Source organism: Carcharhinus amblyrhynchos, chromosome 26 (assembly GCF_965287045.1).
Source record: "Carcharhinus amblyrhynchos chromosome 26, sCarAmb.v2.hapA, whole genome shotgun sequence".
NCBI lineage: Eukaryota > Metazoa > Chordata > Chondrichthyes > Carcharhiniformes > Carcharhinidae > Carcharhinus > Carcharhinus amblyrhynchos.
Window position 1 is genome coordinate 13,795,964 of NC_137349.1, and position 17,484 is coordinate 13,813,447.

Genomic DNA, 17,484 nt, shown 5'->3' on the forward strand with positions numbered 1-17,484 from the left:
CTAAAAGCACGAGTAAACCACACTCACTCACAAGCTATGGGATAAAATAACAGATTATGCCCCACACATTGCCCGGTTACAGTAGTCCACACGTTTGTGCTTTGTGGGGGTCGGGGGAATACAAAATTGTAAGCAATTATTTACATTATTATCCCATCAAATCACCAATAACATATGACACTGCTTTGTATACACAAGCTATTCCAACTGTAACACAGATGAACACAGCAGGCAGTTTACAAAGCAGGATCCCATGGAAAAAACGTGATTCAGTTAATCCCGTTCTGCTGGAAGGGGCACAGGTCAGAACATTAGGATAACTCCTTGCCCTTCAAATATTCCCAGCAATCGCTGTAAGCAGCACAAGCCCAGCTTCTCCAGTCTTGCCAAGTGCCTTATACCCGGTACCACTCTAGTGCCACTCTACTCCCTCTCATGTCTTGATAACCTTCCGACAGTGTGGTGTCCAGAGAAGAAGCCAATCTTCCGGATGGAACCTAGTCAATGTTTTATAAAGTGATTTGTAAAGGTTTAGCATAACCTCCAGACTGCGATACTTCATTCCTCTGTGAATGAAGTCAAGAATTTTGTACATTTTGCTTCAAATAACAGTATTTTTGTTCTGCCACCTTCAGAGCTTTGTGGATTGACACTCTCAGGTCTCTCTGTTGCTGCACTCCTTTCAAAATCTTCATTTTGCCTCGAGAAACTTATCGGAATTAAGCTTCACCTGTCCTGTTACTGCCATTTCATCAGTCGGTCAGTCTCCTGAAGCGTGTTCCTACTCTCCTCACTGTTGGACTGGAGGGTCTTAATGACATTACTGTTACTAGAGAGGCGGTGCTCGACAGACTGGAGGGGCTGATTGTGGACAAGTCCCCAGGACCGGATGGATTGCATCCGAGGGTGCTGAAAGAAATGGCGGAGGTGATAGTGGATGCCTTGGTGGTTATTTTCCAGATGTCGCTGGATTCCGGGGAAGTGCCGGAAGATTGGAAAACGGCTAATGTTACGCCGTTGTTTAAGAAAGGTGCCAGGCAAAAGGCGGGGAATTACAGGCCAGTTAGTTTAACGTCTGTGGTAGGTAAAATGTTAGAATCCGTCATTAAGGAGGAAATTGCGAGGCATCTTGAAGGGAATTGCTTGATAGAGCAGACGCAGCATGGTTTCATTAAAGGGAAGTCGTGTCTGACAAATTTACTGGAGTTCTATGAGGATGTGTCTAGGGCGGTGGATAGAGGAGAGCCGGTGGATGTGGTCTTTCTGGATTTTCAGAAGGCGTTTGACAAAGTACCTCACAAGAGGTTATTGCAGAAGGTCGAGGGACATGGAGTTGGGGGTAGGGTGTTAGCGTGGATAGAGGATTGGTTGTCAAATAGGAGGCAGAGAGTGGGGGTCAACGGGTGCTATTCAGATTGGCGGATGGTGACTAGTGGAGTGCCCAGGGGTCGGTGCTGGGGCCTCAGCTTTTTACCATTTATATAGATGATCTGGAGGAGGGAACCGAGTGTAGGGTGTCGAAATTTGCTGATGACACCAAGATTGGGGGAACGGCAAATTGTGCGGAGGGTGTGGAGAGTCTGCAGAAGGATCTAGATAGGCTGGGCGAATGGGCCAGGAAATGGCAAATGGAATTTAATGTTGGCAAGTGTGAGGTGGTCCACTTTGGTAGGAATAATGGTAGGAAGGACTATTACTTACGTGGCGAAAAACTGCAGCAGGCGACGGTGCAGAGGGACCTCGGGGTCCTTGTGCATGAGTCGCAAAAACCCAGCCTGCAGGTGCAGCAGGTGGTCAGGAAGGCTAATGGGATGCTGGCCTTCATAGCGAGGGGGATTGAATATAAAAGTAGGGAGGTCTTGCTGCAGCTGTATAGGGCATTGGTGAGGCCGCAGCTGGAGTACTGTGTGCAGTTTTGGGCACCGCACCTGCACAAAGATATTTTGGCCTTGGAGGGAGTGCAGAGGAGGTTTACTAGGCTGATACCGGAGTTGAGGGGGTTGAGCTATGAGGAGAGGCTGAATAAACTAGGCTTGTACTCGTTAGAGTTTAGAAGAATGAGGGGAGATCTCATTGAGACGTATAAGATGATGAATGGGATGGATAGGATAGAGGTGGAGAGACTCTTCCCGCTCAAAAAAGACAGTAGGACTAGGGGGCACAGCCTCAAGATAAAGGGGGGGCGGTTTAGAACGGAGTTGAGGAGGAACTTCTTCACTCAAAGGGTGGTGAATCTCTGGAATTCTCTGCCCGTTGAGGTGGTGGAGGCTGCCTCGCTAAATATTTTAAGACGCGGGTTGATGGGTTTTTGATAAGAGAGGGGATTAAGGGTTATGGGGAGAGGGCGGGAAAGTGGAACTGAGCCACGACAGATCAGCCATGATCTTATTGAATGGCGGTGCAGGCTCGAAGGGCTAGATGGCCTACTCCTGCTCCTATTTCTTATGTTCTTAACATCATCTCAAATTCTCCATTTCGCCCAAGCTCAGGTCAGTAACTTTTATCAATAAGTTGGGAGAAACAATATGGAAAATTCCTCACAGCGACTTCGGGTGATGAGAACGAGTCTGGATGTTTACTCCAGCTCCAAATTCACTCCGTCTGCAGGAGGTGATTTCTGCCTCGGACGGAGACAATCTGTCTGGAGGGATTCAGTGACTCAATGTCTGCCTTGGCCACCTGCTCCACAGGTTCACTGCGCTCTGGAGAAAGAACCATCTTAACTTGTGCCTCCTGGTCCCCAAACCTACTTCAGCGGAACCAACTATCAACTAGAACAGAATTTATTCCCTTCCATTTAACAAAGCTCAATTAGATCACCCCCTCTTTGAAGTTTAAATTAATTTCGATTATCTTGCTAGTGGAGGTGTTTAAACGGGGAATCAGTCTAACGGTCCTGCACTGAACCGTCTACAAACCCACAATAACATCCAGCACGTGAGAACGACCAGAATGGGACCAAGTGATCCAACCAAGGCCTGACAAAGATCTTGTGCAAAGACTAAAATAACTTCCCTCGCTTTGTTTCAGCCGTCCTCAGAAAGCACTCCAACAATCTGTTCACTCCAGTTATCAATTCACAGAATCGCACAAGAATCTTCAGCGATTTATGCAATGAAACGTTCAGATCGCTCCTTCTGCATCTTCTTCACTGTCCGAAAGGTAAGTGAATGTTGAACCTTCGCTCTGCCCACATACCCAGCACTTTTCCAAATTAAACATCATTTGCCAATCATTTCCCACAATACATCAAATTCCACCTAAAACATCAACACTGACACCCTGGTGCTCAGATACATGCCACCCCACCACCCCGGTGCTCCAATGCATACATCCTGAACCCCCTAGCGCCCAGATGCATACTTCCGCCCCAGCAACCCGAACCCAGACGCACACGGCACCCCGCTGTACCCCCAAATACACATTCAGGCGCATGCAGCACTGGGGCCCAGGCGCGCACACCCAGCTCCCTCCCCGGTGCTCAGACACACACGCCCAGCTAACCGCACTCCCCCAATGCACACTGACATATCTCAGTGCTATCTGCAAATTTACAGATCATATTTCTAACCCCTATATTCAGATCAGCCAGAAACACAGCCGAGGACAGGCCTCTGACATGGACACTTTCAGGAAAGCACTGGCAACTGATCCCAATCCAGCTGCTACTTTCTGTCTATACCCTCAATTCAGCTCCATACATCAGCATTTGAACTGGAAACCTCAATCTTATGGAGAAGCCTAAACGCGCTGCCTTGTCAAAACTCACAACTGCCTCAGTGGGGGATCTCTGCGGACTTTGTTCACCCATCATCCGGATGTGTTCTATGAAAAAGATTATCGACTCTACGAGTTAGCTATGGAGCCAAGAAGAGAGACTGGTTTGGCTGGGGTTGTATTCCTTACAGCGGAGAAAGCTGAGGGGGATATGATTAAGGTGTACAAAATTATGAAGAACATGGATAGGAAGGAACTTTTCCCCTTAGTAGAGGGATCAATAACCACGGGGCAGAGAGTTAAGGGAAAGGCAGGAGGTTTAGAGGGGGTTTGAGGAAAAGCATTTTCACCCAGAGGATGGTGAGAATCTGGAACTCTGTCCGAAAGGGTGGAAGAGGCGGGAACTCTCACAAGTTTTAAGAAGCGTTTAGATGAGACACCATAGCACACAAGGCTACGGACCAAGTGCTGAAAAATGGGATGAGAATGGTTGGCACTGGAGAGCCTCTTTCTGTGCTGTAAACCTCTTTGACTTGGAGAACAGGAGTAGACCACTCAGGCCCTTGCGCCAGCTACATCATTCCATAAGACCATAGCCAATCAGATTGTGGTTACAATCGCACCTATCCCCGATATCCTTTCCCCTCTTGTTTCAAGAATTTATTTGCCTCTCCCTTTAAAATATTCAAAGACACTGCTTCCATTGACTTTGGAGGGAGTTCCAAAAACCCACAACTTTCAAGAAACATTCTGCTCACCTCTGCTCGAATGGGCAGCCTTTCATTTTTAAACAGTTCTGATTTCTCCCATAAGAGGAAACATCCTTTCCACATCCACTCCATCCAGACCCTTCTTCATAAAATTTGTAAGACATATCCTCCCTTTGTTAAAGCCACGTTGGATAGTCATGTAAGGTTAAAGTTTATTTACTAGTGTCACAAGTAGGCTTACATTAACACTGCAATGAAGTTATTATGAAAATCCCCTAGCTGCCACACTCCGGCACTGAGGGAGAATTTAGCGTGGCCAATGCACCTAACCAGTGCACCTTTTGGAATGTGGGAGGAAACTGGAGCACCCGGAGGAAACCCACACAAACACAGGGAGAATGTGCAGACTCCGCACAGACAGTGATGCAAGCCAGGAATTGAGCCTGTACCCCTGGGGCTGTGAGGCAGCAATGCTAATCACTGTGCCATCGTGCTGCCCCTTGTCAATATTTAAGCAATCATCTACTGCAGTTATCCCCAGTGATCCCCTTAAAGCATCTTTCCTATTTTGTTAGGGGCAATCATAGCACAGTGAAATGTCAATGTCACTTAACTAGTAATCCAGAAGCCCAGGCTAAAGCTCGGGGGACAAGGGTTCAAATCCCACACGGCAACTGATGGAATCTAAATTCAATGAATAAATCTGGAATTGAAAGCTAGTCTCAGTAACATGACCAGGAAACTATTATTGATTATTGTAAAAACCCATCTGGTTCATTAACGCCTTCAAGGGAAGGAAATCTGCCTCCCCGTACCCGGTCTGGTCCTATACGGACTGCAGATCCACAGCTGACTCTTTGACCATAAGACATAGCAGAATTAGGCCACTCGGCCCATCATGCCTTCTCTGCCATTCAATCATGGCTGATTTCTCATCCCCGTTCTTCTGCCTTATTGCCATAACCCCTGATCCCCTTATTAATCAAGAAACTATCTATCTTTGTCTTAAAGACACTCAATGACATGGCTTCCATAGCCTTCTGTGGCAAAGAGTTCCACAAATCACCACTCTCTGGCTGAAGAAATTCCTCCTCATCTCTGTTTTAAAAGATCACCCTTTTAGCTGAGATTGTGCCCTCTGGTTCTAGTTTTTCCTCCAAGTGGAAATATCCTCGCCATGTCCACTCTATCCAGGCCTCACAGTATTCTGTAAGTTTCAATAAGATCACCCTCTCATCCTTCTAAACTCCAATGAATACAGACCCAGAGTCCTCAACCGTTCCTCATACGACAAACTCTTCATTCCAGGGATCATTCTTGTGAACCTCCTCTGGATCCTTTCCAAGGCCAGCACATCCTTCCTTAGATATGGCGCCCAAAACTGCTCACAATACTCCAATTGGGGTATGACCAGAGCCTTATACCGCCTCAGAAGTACATCCCTGCTCTTGTATTCCAGCCCTCTCAACATGAATGCTAACACTGCATTTGCCTTTCTAACTGCCGAATGAACCTGCACGTTAACGTGAAGAGAATCTTGAGCAATGACTCCCAAGTCCCTTTGTGTTTCTGATTTCCTAATCATTTCCCCATTTAGGAAATAGCCTATGCCTCTATTCCTCCTTCCAAAGTGCATAACCTCACATTTTCCACATTGTATTCCATCTGCCACTTCTTTGCCCACTCTCCTAACCTGTCCAAGTCCTTTTGCAGCTCCTCTGCTTCCTCAATACTACCCATCCCTCTACATATCTTTATATTGTCTGCAAACTTAGCAACAGTGCCTTCAGTTCCTTCCTCCAAATAGTTAATGTATATCTTGAAAAGTTGTGGTCCCAGCACCGACCCTGAGGCATATCACTAGTCACCGGCTGCCATCCTTACTTTATTGCCCTCTGAAATGCCATTCAGATCAAGGGCAATGGGGATGGGCAACAAACGCTGGCTTTGCCAGCAACATCCACATCCCAGGAGAAAAATAAGTAATAGTTACTGGCCCTCGAGGTATCTGGGTTCATGTATCTTCCTTTTTTGAATTTGAGAACGACATTAACCCCTTCCAGCCTGGTCAGCTTGAGCAGAAGCCAAGGGCAGTTAACACACCTTGCATGATGGCCATGTTGTTGAGTTTTCTCAGTGCGATTGGGGCATGCTTACTCCGGAGCAGGGTCAGTGCATAGGCAGAGAGGGCTGTCGTGTATGGATCATCCGCGGAGAATGTGTTTGTCTCCAGAAAATGTTTGGCTTTTCCAACCGCAGCTTTTTCTTCCTAATCAATAAATTCAGACAGAAAAGTGTCAGTGACAAATATCAAACACATCATTTACTGGAAAAGACACCCTACTGGATAACTTCATCCTCTCCCCAGCCTGCTGCCAAAACCTGTCACCCACTAAATACCCGCATCACCCCCAGCAAATGACACAGCTCACACCATCCGCAATGCATGGATTGACACCATGCGGGCTGCACTGGTCAGAGCCAGAGTGGCAACATCCCCCCACTCTGGATACGTAGTTCACAGTTTAGCTTTGTAGCGCACACACATACTCTCTCTCTGGATTCACGGCACGCTCACTCTCTCTTTTTCCAGATTCAAGGCAGGCTCTCTCTCTCTTTCCGGATTCACGATGCTCTCTCTCTCTCTTTCCGGATTTCCAGCACGCGCTCTTTCTCTGGATTCACAGCTAACTCTCTCTCTCTCTGGATTCACGGAGCACTCTCTCTCTCTTTGTGGATTCACTGCGCTCTCTCTCCCCAGATTCACGGTGCACTCTCTCTCTCTATCTGATTCCATGGCGCTCTCTCTCTATCCGATTCCTTGATGCTCTCTCTCTCCATCCGATTCCGTGATGCTCTCTCTCTCTCTCTATCCGATTCCGTGACGCTCTCTCTCTCTCTGTCTATCCGATTCCGTGGCGCTCTCTCTCTCTCTCTCTATTCGATTCCGTGGCGCGCTCTCTCTCTCTCTATCCTATTCCATGGCGCTCCCTCCCTCTCTCTATCCGATTCCGTGGTGCTCTCTCTCTCTATCCGATTCCGTGGCGCTCTCTCTTTCTCTCTGTCCGATTCCGTGGCGCTCTCTCTCTCTCTATCCTATTCCATGGCGCTCTCATCCGTGCACTCCCACATTCTCTCTCTCCGGATTCACAGCAGGCTTGAAGCCATATCCTCTGTCTGAAAGGTGTGGGTGAGGCAGCAACATAAACAATGCCACATTCAGTCATTCAGACACGTTAAGAAATCCCAGGACATGTTCAGCTTTATTTAAATGTGAACAGCACACAGTTTAACTGTTAGAGGTGAAACCCCCTCCCTGATCACCACCCACCACGCCCCCCTGCCCCAATCCCTGCTGCATCCTGATTGGAGAGAAGGGTCAGTGCGCCTTCCTGTTTCCTGACCCCTGCCATAGCCGGAGGGCAGAGTGCGAGAGCAGGAAGTGCCTGCACTGAAAGGAATTTCAGGAATTTGAACATTCTTCCAATCTCCCTGTTAACAACCCCAGGGAATCCCCTTTGGCAGCTTGTTCCTGCTCCATCCCCACTGCCAACTCCCAGCCAGTCGCTAACCCACTCCAGTTCCAAACAGCTACCCAAAAGGGGATTAGCTCTTTAACCCACCTCATTTCAATTGGTATGTCCATAAGGTCCCATTAACTGCTTTGTTTCTCTAATTGCAGACACAACTGGACAGCAGCAGAGTTGGATTGCTTATAGACAGATGTAAACATCTGCAGACGGTGCGTGGGGTAACTATGAGACACTATAGAGGGAGCTTTACTCTGTATCGAATGCTGTGCTGTACCTGTCCTGAAGGTTTTAGATGGGGACAGTGTAGAGGGAACTTTACCTTGTATCTAACCCCATGCTGTACCTGTCCTATGAGTGTTTGATGAGGGAAAGTGTAGAGGGAGTTTTAATCTGTATCTAACCCTGTGCTGTCCCTGTCCTGGGAGTGTTTGTTGGGGACAGTGTAGAGGGAGCTTTACTCTGTATCTAACCCCATGCTGCCCCTGTCCTGGGAGTGTTTGATGGGGACAGTGTAGAGGGAGGTTTACACTGTATGTAACCCCGTGCTGTACCAGCCCTGGGAGTGTTTGATGGGGACAGTGCAGAGAGAGATTTATTTGTTCACCTACACCCATTTACCCATGACCCACATGTTCCATTTAGGAGAGATGGTGGCCCAGTGTTAATGTAACTGGAGTAGTAATCCAGAGGCCCAGTGCTCTGGGGACATGGCAACTGATGGAATTTACATTCATTGCATAAAATCTGGAATGCAAAGCAGTGGTGGTGACTATCAAACTCTCACAGATTATCTTAAAAACTATCTGGTTCACTCATGTCCTTGAATGAAGGAAATCTGCCATCCTTACCCGGTCTGGTCTACATGCGACTCCAGACCCACAGAGATGTGGTTAACTCTGCTCTCTGAAATGGCATACCAATTACTCAGTTTTATCAAATTACATTTAAATCCAAAAGGAACATAACTGGCATTAACCTGGGTCCAGGATCAACAACAGCACACCCAACCCTGCAGAGTCCCCTCAGTAAAATCCAAATCTTGTGCCGAAAGATTGTGCTTTCAATTACTAGGAAAAAAGACGCGGCACAGTAGTTAGCACTGCTGCCTCACAGCGCCAGGGACCTGGGTTTGATTCCCAGCTTGGGTCACTGTCTGTGTGGAATTTGCACATCCTGTCCATCTCTGTCTTGTCCTGGTCCTCCTATACCAACACTATAGTTAAGAAAGCCTGCCAACACCTCTACTTTCTCAGAATACTAAGGAAGTGTCAGCTACGACTCTCACCAACTTTTACAGATGCACCGTAGAAAGCATTCTTTCTGGTTGTATCACAGCTTGGTATGGCTCCTGCTCTGCCCAAGACCACAAGGAACTACAAAAGGTCATGAATGTAACCCAATCCATCACACAAACCAGCCTCCTACCCATTGACTCAGTCTGCAATTCCCGCTGCCTCGGCAAAGCAGCCAGCATAATTAAGGATCCCATGCGCCCCAGACATTCTCTCTTCCACCTTCTTCCGTTGGGAAAAAGATATAAAAGTCTGAGGTCACGTACGAACCAATTCAAGAACAACTTCTCCCCTGCTATTGTCAGACTTTTGAATGGACCTACTTTGCATTAAGTTGAACTTTCTCTACATCCTAGCTATGACTGTAACACTACATTCTACACTCTCTCGTTTCCTTCTTTATGAACGGTATGTTTTGTCTGTATAGCGCACAAGAAACAATACTTTTCACTGCATGTTAATATGTGACAATGATAAATCAAATCAAATCAAAATCTCTGCACGGGTTTCTTCCAGTTTTCACCCACAATCCAAAAATGTGAGAGTTACGTGCCTTGGCCGTGCTAAATTGCCCCTTAGTGTCAGGAGGACTAGCTAAGCTAAATGCATGTGATTATGGGGAATAAAGCCTGGGTAGGATTGTGGTTGGTGCAGACTCATTGGGCTGAATGGCCTCCTTCTGCACTGTAGGGGTTTTATGATTCTATAAAATTGGGAAAGCTGTCTCACTAACAGCTGTCAACAGCCTGACGTAGTCATACTCGCAGAATCATCTGTCAGATATTGCCCTAGAGACCACTATCACCATTCCCAGTCAGGTGCTATTCCAACGGCAGGACAGACCCAGCAGAGGCATAGTTGATTTGAATTTTTTGAAGGGGGGGGTAACCAGGTGTGTAGACGAGGGTAGTGCAGTCAATGTAGTTTATATGGATTTCAGCAAAGCCTTTGACAAAGTCCCATATGGAGACTTGTAAAGAAGGTATGGAATTTGTGGACTTGTAAGAAGGATGGGGATATTTGTGGAGGAGATTCCACAAATATCTCCATCCTCAACGATGGAGGAGCCAATGCACATCAGTGCAAAAGCTAAGGCTGAAGCATTCGCAGCAATCTTCAGCCAGAAGTGCTGAGTGGATGATCCAACTCGGCTTCCTCCAGAGGGCCCCAGATGACAGTCTTTAGCCAATTCGATTCACTCCATGACCAGTGGACTTGGTCATGTCACCACAAAACCTTCATACCTCAGCAATTTTGCAAGTGTGAGCCAGAATTGTGCAGTTGAGTGAATCATATTTTACCTCTGAGGTGATTCCTGTCTCTAGGAGAGCAGTAACAACGTAGGCCGTCAGCGAGATCCTGCCATGGATTCCACCCTGAAACAACCAGAGCGAGAAAGTCACAGCTCACTCTTGTGATGAACATCAGAGAAATTATCAGACACTCAGTACAATGACACGAACAGGCAATCACGCACAGCAAGATCCCATAGAACCTAGAATCTGTACAGCCCCAAAGAAGTTCGCACAACCTCTACAAAAGAGTATTTTAGCTGAGCCCTATCCATGTAACCCTGCACTTTTACCACGGCCAATCCACATAACTTATACATCTTTCAGACTGTGGGAGGAAACCCATGCAGACACGGGGAGAATGTCCAAACTCCACGCAGAGAGTAATGCGAGGCCGGAATTGAACCCAGGGTCAAGAGTACTGATAGGCAGAGGGATCTGGGTGTACAGGTACACAGGTCACTGAAAGTGGCAACGCAGGTGGAGATGGTAGTCAAGAAGGCATACAACATGCTTGTCTTCACTGGCTGGAACATTGAGTTTAAAAATTGGCAAGTCATGTTGCATCTTTATAAAACCTTAGTTAGGCCACACTTGGAATATAGTGTTCAATTCTGGTCACCATACTACCAGAAGGATGTGGAGGCTTTGGAGAGGGTACAGAAAAGACTTACCAGGATATTGCCTGGCATGGAGGGCATTAGCTATGAGGAGAGGTTGGAGGAACTTGGTTTGTTCTCACTGGAACAACGGAGGTTGAGGGGAGAGTGATAGAAGTCTACAAGGTTATGGGGGGCATGGATAGAGTGGATAGTCAGAAGCTTTTTCCCAAGGTGGATGAGTCAATTACCAGGGGTCAGAGGTTTAAGGTGCAAGGGGCAAGGTTTAAAGGAAATGTAACAGGGAAATTTTTTTTTTACATAGAGGGTGGTGGGTGCCTGGAACTTGCTGCCGGGGGAGGTAGTGGAAGCAGATACGATAGTGAGTTTTAAGGGGCGTCTGGACAAATACATGAATAGGATGGGAATAGAGAGATATGATCCCCAGAAGGGTAGGGGATTTTAGTTCAGATGGACAGCATGGTTGGTGCAGGCTTGGAGGGCCAAAGGGCCTATTCCTGCGCTGTAATCTTCTTTGATCTTTGTCCCCGCGCTGTGAGGCAGCAGTGCTAATCACTGTGCCACAAACAATAATCTGATCAATGAGCTGCCGAACAGCTGTAGTGGTGTTGGATAAGGGAGATATGTTGACCAGGACTTGCATGCTCACAGATTCATACAGGTTTACAGCATGGAAACAGGCCCTTCGGCTCAACTTGTCCATGCCGCCCTTAGTTTTTAAAATCCCCAAGCTATTCCCAATTGCCTGCATTTGGCCCATATCCCTCTATATCCACATAACTGTCTAAATGCTTTTTAAAAGACAAAATTGTACCCGCTTCTATTACTACCTCTGGCAGCTTGTTCCAGACACTCACCGCCTTCTGTGTGAAACAATTGCCCCTCTGGACACTTTTATATCTCTCCCCTCTCACCTTAAACCTACGCCCTCTAGTTTTAGACTCCCCTATCTTTGGGAAAACTATTGACTATCTAGCTGATCTATACCCCTCATTATTTTACAGACCTCTATAAGATCACCCCTAAGTCTCCTTCGCTCCAGAGAAAAAAGACCCAGTCTATCCAGCCTCTCATTATAACTCAAACCATCAAGTCCCGGTAGCATCCTAGTAAATCTTTTCTGCACTCTCTCCTTTGACATTACCGTAGGATCTTGAAAACCCACGTGAACACAGATAGAACTTTGCTGGAACGCGCTGCTAACCAATAGGAGTAACCACGTGCTGGGTTTCGGTGGCACTGATTTCACCACACGCAGTAATTACAGTAGAAACACTTATTCGTCATACGGATAAATCGCACATGTATAAGTACTTCAACAAATACCTTCTACCTGTTTCAAAGGACCCAAAGCGTGCTGACTCCATTTTTTACCTGATCATTTTCCCAACAAATGTACAAAAAGTTCAGAAGGCACATTGAGATCACATGCCCAAAAGCCCAATCCTCTCACTCACACCATCGCCCCTCACCTCTTCCACAGCCCTCGCCCCCTCCCCTCAATCCCCCCCCACTGCCCTCACCACCTCCCCTCGCCTCCCCCACAGTCCTCGCCCCTTCCTCTTGACCCCCCTACCCCCTCCCCCACAGCCTCCACCTGAGGTTACCTGGGGAACAAGCTGATTACCTGGATGTCTTTGTTTAGAATGCGCCCAACTGCAGGAAAGGAGCCGTCCTCCTTCTGATGCTGAATAATCCAGTCCTTCGCAGTCTTGAGCTCCTTCGGGTCGATGTAAATGAAGCCACGAGACTGTGCAAAGGATTTTAGTACAAATGCTGTCAGCCTAACAGAAAAAACCAGACACAAGGAGTGATCTTAGTAAGAGTCCCTCTCTCAACACAGAAACACGGCTAAACCAAAACCTCATCAATAATTAGAACAGAATCTTGCATATTTGCAGTACCATCGACATTGTGAAAATTCCACGGGAGTCATGACCAAACACACTTTGACACTGAGCTACATTAAAGTGTATTCAGAACAGCTGACCACTAAAAGCTTGGTCAAAGTGGCAAGGATTAGGGAGCCTCTTACATAAGGAGAGGTTTACGGAGGGAATTCCAGAGCTCGGGCCCCAGGTTGCTAAAGGCACGGCTGCCATGAGTGGAGCAAGTAAAATTGGGAATGCTCAAGAGGCAAGAATGAGGAGTGCAGATGGAGCTGAGAAGGTTGGAGAGTTGGAGGAGGAGATTAGAGAGACAGGGAGGGGGAGATACCATGGAGGGATTTGAAATTGGAAAGTGATCATTTTAAGATTGATTAATCTTACTGCATCAACCTCACTCACTCGTCCCCCTCCATTGTGTCACGCTCTGTCAGTTCAGCAGGGACTGAGCTGAAAGTTTCCTGGTCTGTACCACAGCAGTTACAGTTCATGGAGTTCCTATCAGGAGTCAGCAGTAATCAAAGGCCTGATTCACCCCCGGCTTAAGGACAACATCAGGATCAGTACATTTATCATGGAGTCACACAGTGGGTACGGAGTACATTCTGCACTATAAGACCATATGACCTAGGAGCAGGATTAGGCCACTCAGCCCATCGAGTCTGCTCCACCATTCAATCATGGCTGATATTTTTCTCACCCCCATTCTTCTGTCTTATCCTCACAACCCCCAATCCCCTTATTAATCAAGAGCCTATCTATCTCCGTCTTAAAGACGCTCAATGACCTGGCCTCCACACCCTTCTGTAGCAAAGAGTTCCACAGATTCACCACTCTCCGGCTGAAGAAATTCCTCCTCATCTCTGCATTCTCTCCTTTCCTTCTCTATGGACAGTATGCTTTGTCTGTATAGCGCGCAAGAAACAATAATTCTCACTGTATGCTAATACATGTGACAATAATAGATCAGAAGAGTGGTGGGGAGGGTCAGATGGATGAGGGGATCAGGCTCTCTGTGAACTAAATACACTGCCAGGGCCTGCTTCAAACTGTCAGCTTGACTAGAACCAGATTGGAATTGACAGTCCACAGCTGACAAGAATCTGCGCTTGCATGCACGTGTGTCAGCATCGGTGTGTGTGCACAAGCCTTGGTGCATATGCTTCAATGCATGTGTGCATGACACTGTGCATAGATCGGTGTGTGAGTCGGTGAGTGTATGTTGTGTGTGCCGGGGGGTGGGGACCCTGACAGTTAGTGAGGGTGCATGCGCAAGTCAGCGCACGTGTTTGTGTGCGTCTGTACACATGGATGTGCATCAGTTGGGTATGCATCAGCACAAGCAAGAGTCAGTGCAAGTGTGAGAGAGTGCGTGTCAGCCTAAGTTTGTTGAATGAATTGAAATACAGAGTGCCCAAAAAGACCTACTGACAAAAACAGAACCTTCATAATAGAATTGGCGTCTCTGGTTAAATGTTAAATTTGGGTTTGTGTTTTATAACCTCTGGAGGCCCCAAGACCCATTAAGAAATTGTTGCTAATGACTCCTGGACCATTCCAGCTCACAGCAGAGTCAGCAAGAGAGAGACCAGCTTCTCAACTACTGAATCATGCTTTCATAAAACCCCCATCCTCACCACCCCCCCCGCCCCCTACACACAGTGGGAGGGAGCAGCGGTTTAATAAACAACCCACGGTGAATTTTTCAAGTGTTAAGTAACGGCCTGTCACAATCTTTCACAGTGAGAGGCTGAATAACACCAGACAACACACAAGGGGGAGTAAGCCTTTTCCAAATGATTTACTGTGGTATTTCACGTTAACATGGCCCCAAGGGCACAGAGGGTCACTGCCTCTGGGATGCAGAGCAGAAAGGCTGCTCTGCTATCACTGTTTACATCTGTTTTTGTGTGTTGATGTTTATGATGTAACAATGCAGATGATTCCATTTCAATGGCTATTCCAGATCACTAAATGTTGAAGCAGGCTCCAGGGAGGAAGATATTACTTTCTTTCATTCTTTCCTCCAAATAAACACAGTTAGCTGTAAATTCCGGTTATGTCACTATTTCTTTGGCCCACATTACACAGCAACATAGGAATAAGGAAGCCATTCAGCCCTTCAAGCCTGTTCTGTCATTCTTTTAGATCATGGTTGCTCTACAGTTCAACTTTATTGAGATGGTTCCATAACCTTCAACACCCTTTCATTGAATAAAGTTAAAGCCTCCCGCAATGCATCTTCCGAGCTCACTGAACGGACTACTTCATTGGCTCAAAGACCTGCAACTCCCTCTCTAACAGCACTGTGGATGTGCCTACGCCACAAAGACTGTAGCAGGTTCAAGATGACAGCTCACCATCACCTTCTCAAGGGGCAATCAGAGATGGGCAGTAAATGCTGGTCTAGCCAGCGTTCACGTCCCAAAAATCTGTGAATAAGAAACCTGTTCAAACTTAGCATTGAGTGCAGACTGCCAGCGCGTTCCCATTCCGATCATGTTTGTTCCAGCAAGGAGAGTGTGGCCCATTAGGAGAGATAGACGGCTTGCTGGGGCCAGCCTGGCTGCTGTGGCCTTTTTCAATTGAAAGTTTCTCAGTTTGTTTGCAGAGGGCTCCCTTTCTCACTAATCCGCACTGGCAGCTTCCACCTTGGGCAATCGAGCTGCCTGAGTGCTACCGCTGAAGGTTCTTTATAGGCCCTTTCACTGAGCAGCAAGTGTGCTCCTAGCCACTAATTCGCCATCGCTACAATGATTGCATTGGACATCTGACACTGACACAAGGTGGGGTCTGGGTCCAGCAATCCTCTGAGGACACGGTCCTGCTCTCAAAGCACAAATCCAGCCGCTTGTATCCACTGACTGTATCAAACTCAGTGCATGAGTACCCGCCGTTCACAAGGGTCCACTCCTCAATTACCTGCTGAGGCAGTGGGTATTGAACTGTTAAATTATAATTTAACCCAAACTGTCTGCACCCAATCATACCCTTGCAATGAGCGGATCCAAAGCAGGAACCCTGACCGATTATTCCATCCCTAAGGCAAGGCTGGTAAAGAGATTCCAGCGTCCCTAACTAACGCAGTGGAAGAGATGGTCATGACCTGTGTGACAGTCCCAAACAGGGCAAAGCCTTCCTGATTCCAGGCTCTCTCAGTCCCACACTGTCACGTTGTAAAATAACCATCACATTTAAAAACAGAAGTTAAACAAATTTCAAGTCACAAGGCTGGTGACAACATTAGACCAGAATCAAGCTGCTATTAGGTTTCACCTGAAATCTGCAGAGATGTTTTATCACACACAGAATGTGGTGTTGCTCCTATTTGAGTTCTCAGGTTCTGATTGGGTATCTGAATGAAAATACTGACTCGATTGTCGGCCAAAGATTAACAAATTGTTTGCTTTTTCCTTGCAGTTGTTTTAGACTGGTCCAAAACGAACTCTTGACAGTTCCAGCTCCGTTAATCAGGGCTGAATGGAATTGTGTGCTTTATCTTGGTGTCGCTGGGCATTTGTCTCGAGAGGTGATATGGGCTGAGTCACTGACAGTGACAGGTATGTTTAGTGATGGTATCTCACAATTTGCTCCAATCGCTTTGCTGTTTTATTCCTGCACTCAGCCAGAGGCAGAGATTGGGCACCAGCCAATTACATCATGCAACCCGGAGACACTTCAGCATTGTACCAGAAACGACCTGATAACACCAGCCAAACCACTAACCTCCAGATAAAAGCAAATTACTGCAGATGCTGGAATCGGAAACAAAAGCAGAAAATGCTGGAAAATCTCAGCAGGTCTGACAGCCTCTGTGAGAGACAGAATAGAGCCAACGTTTCGAGTCTGCATGCTGTCAGACCTGCTGAGATCTTCCAGCATTTTCTGTTGTTGTATTGCCCTTGACAATGTAACACAGGCCCAGTTTCACAGCCAGTTGAATCCATTCTCTAATTTGAAAGGTTCCAGGAGTTAACAGATCAAACTACTATAGGCAGGATTAAGAAAGATTTACCCGTACTAAAGTTATATCATGTCAATTAAACCAAGATCTATAAATGCCTTGCTCACCTCTTGTTCTCAGCCTTGATCACAATCCTTCCCATCTCTCTCCTTCTGCACAGTTCTCCTCTGAACTCTCTATTGTTCCTCCAATGTTGGAAATGTCCTGAACATTCTTCTCCTCGTTTATCCCCATCCTTATTCTCTGCGCCACCCTGTCCCACAGACTCTACCACTTCCACCAAACTCTTTCCCCTTCCCATCCCCTACATGCCTGTCCCACACACTGCCTCCACCCCCTCTATAGGCTCCACATTAGCCTCAGCCCATTCCACCTCACCCCATTAGCAACTTGTATTTATATAGCACCTTCAGCAAAGTGAGATGGCCCAAAACACTTCACAGGTATCTAATCAAAGTAAATCTGACAAA

The 17,484-nt window shown here is 46.9% G+C and overlaps 1 protein-coding gene across 2 annotated transcripts in view; it reads right to left on the reverse strand.

The window, feature by feature from the left end:
* The window catches only part of cpamd8 (C3 and PZP like alpha-2-macroglobulin domain containing 8), a 126,329-nt gene that overhangs the window by 43,901 nt on the left and 64,944 nt on the right, over positions 1-17,484 (reverse strand). For both annotated transcript variants that reach the window (XM_080213173.1, XM_080213172.1), the window contains exons 28-30: positions 12,792-12,948; positions 10,554-10,628; positions 6,531-6,696 (exon numbers count right to left, since the gene is read on the reverse strand). In XM_080213173.1, coding sequence (XP_080069299.1) covers positions 6,531-6,696; positions 10,554-10,628; positions 12,792-12,948 — 398 coding nt within the window. The remainder of the gene's footprint in view (positions 1-6,530; positions 6,697-10,553; positions 10,629-12,791; positions 12,949-17,484) is intronic.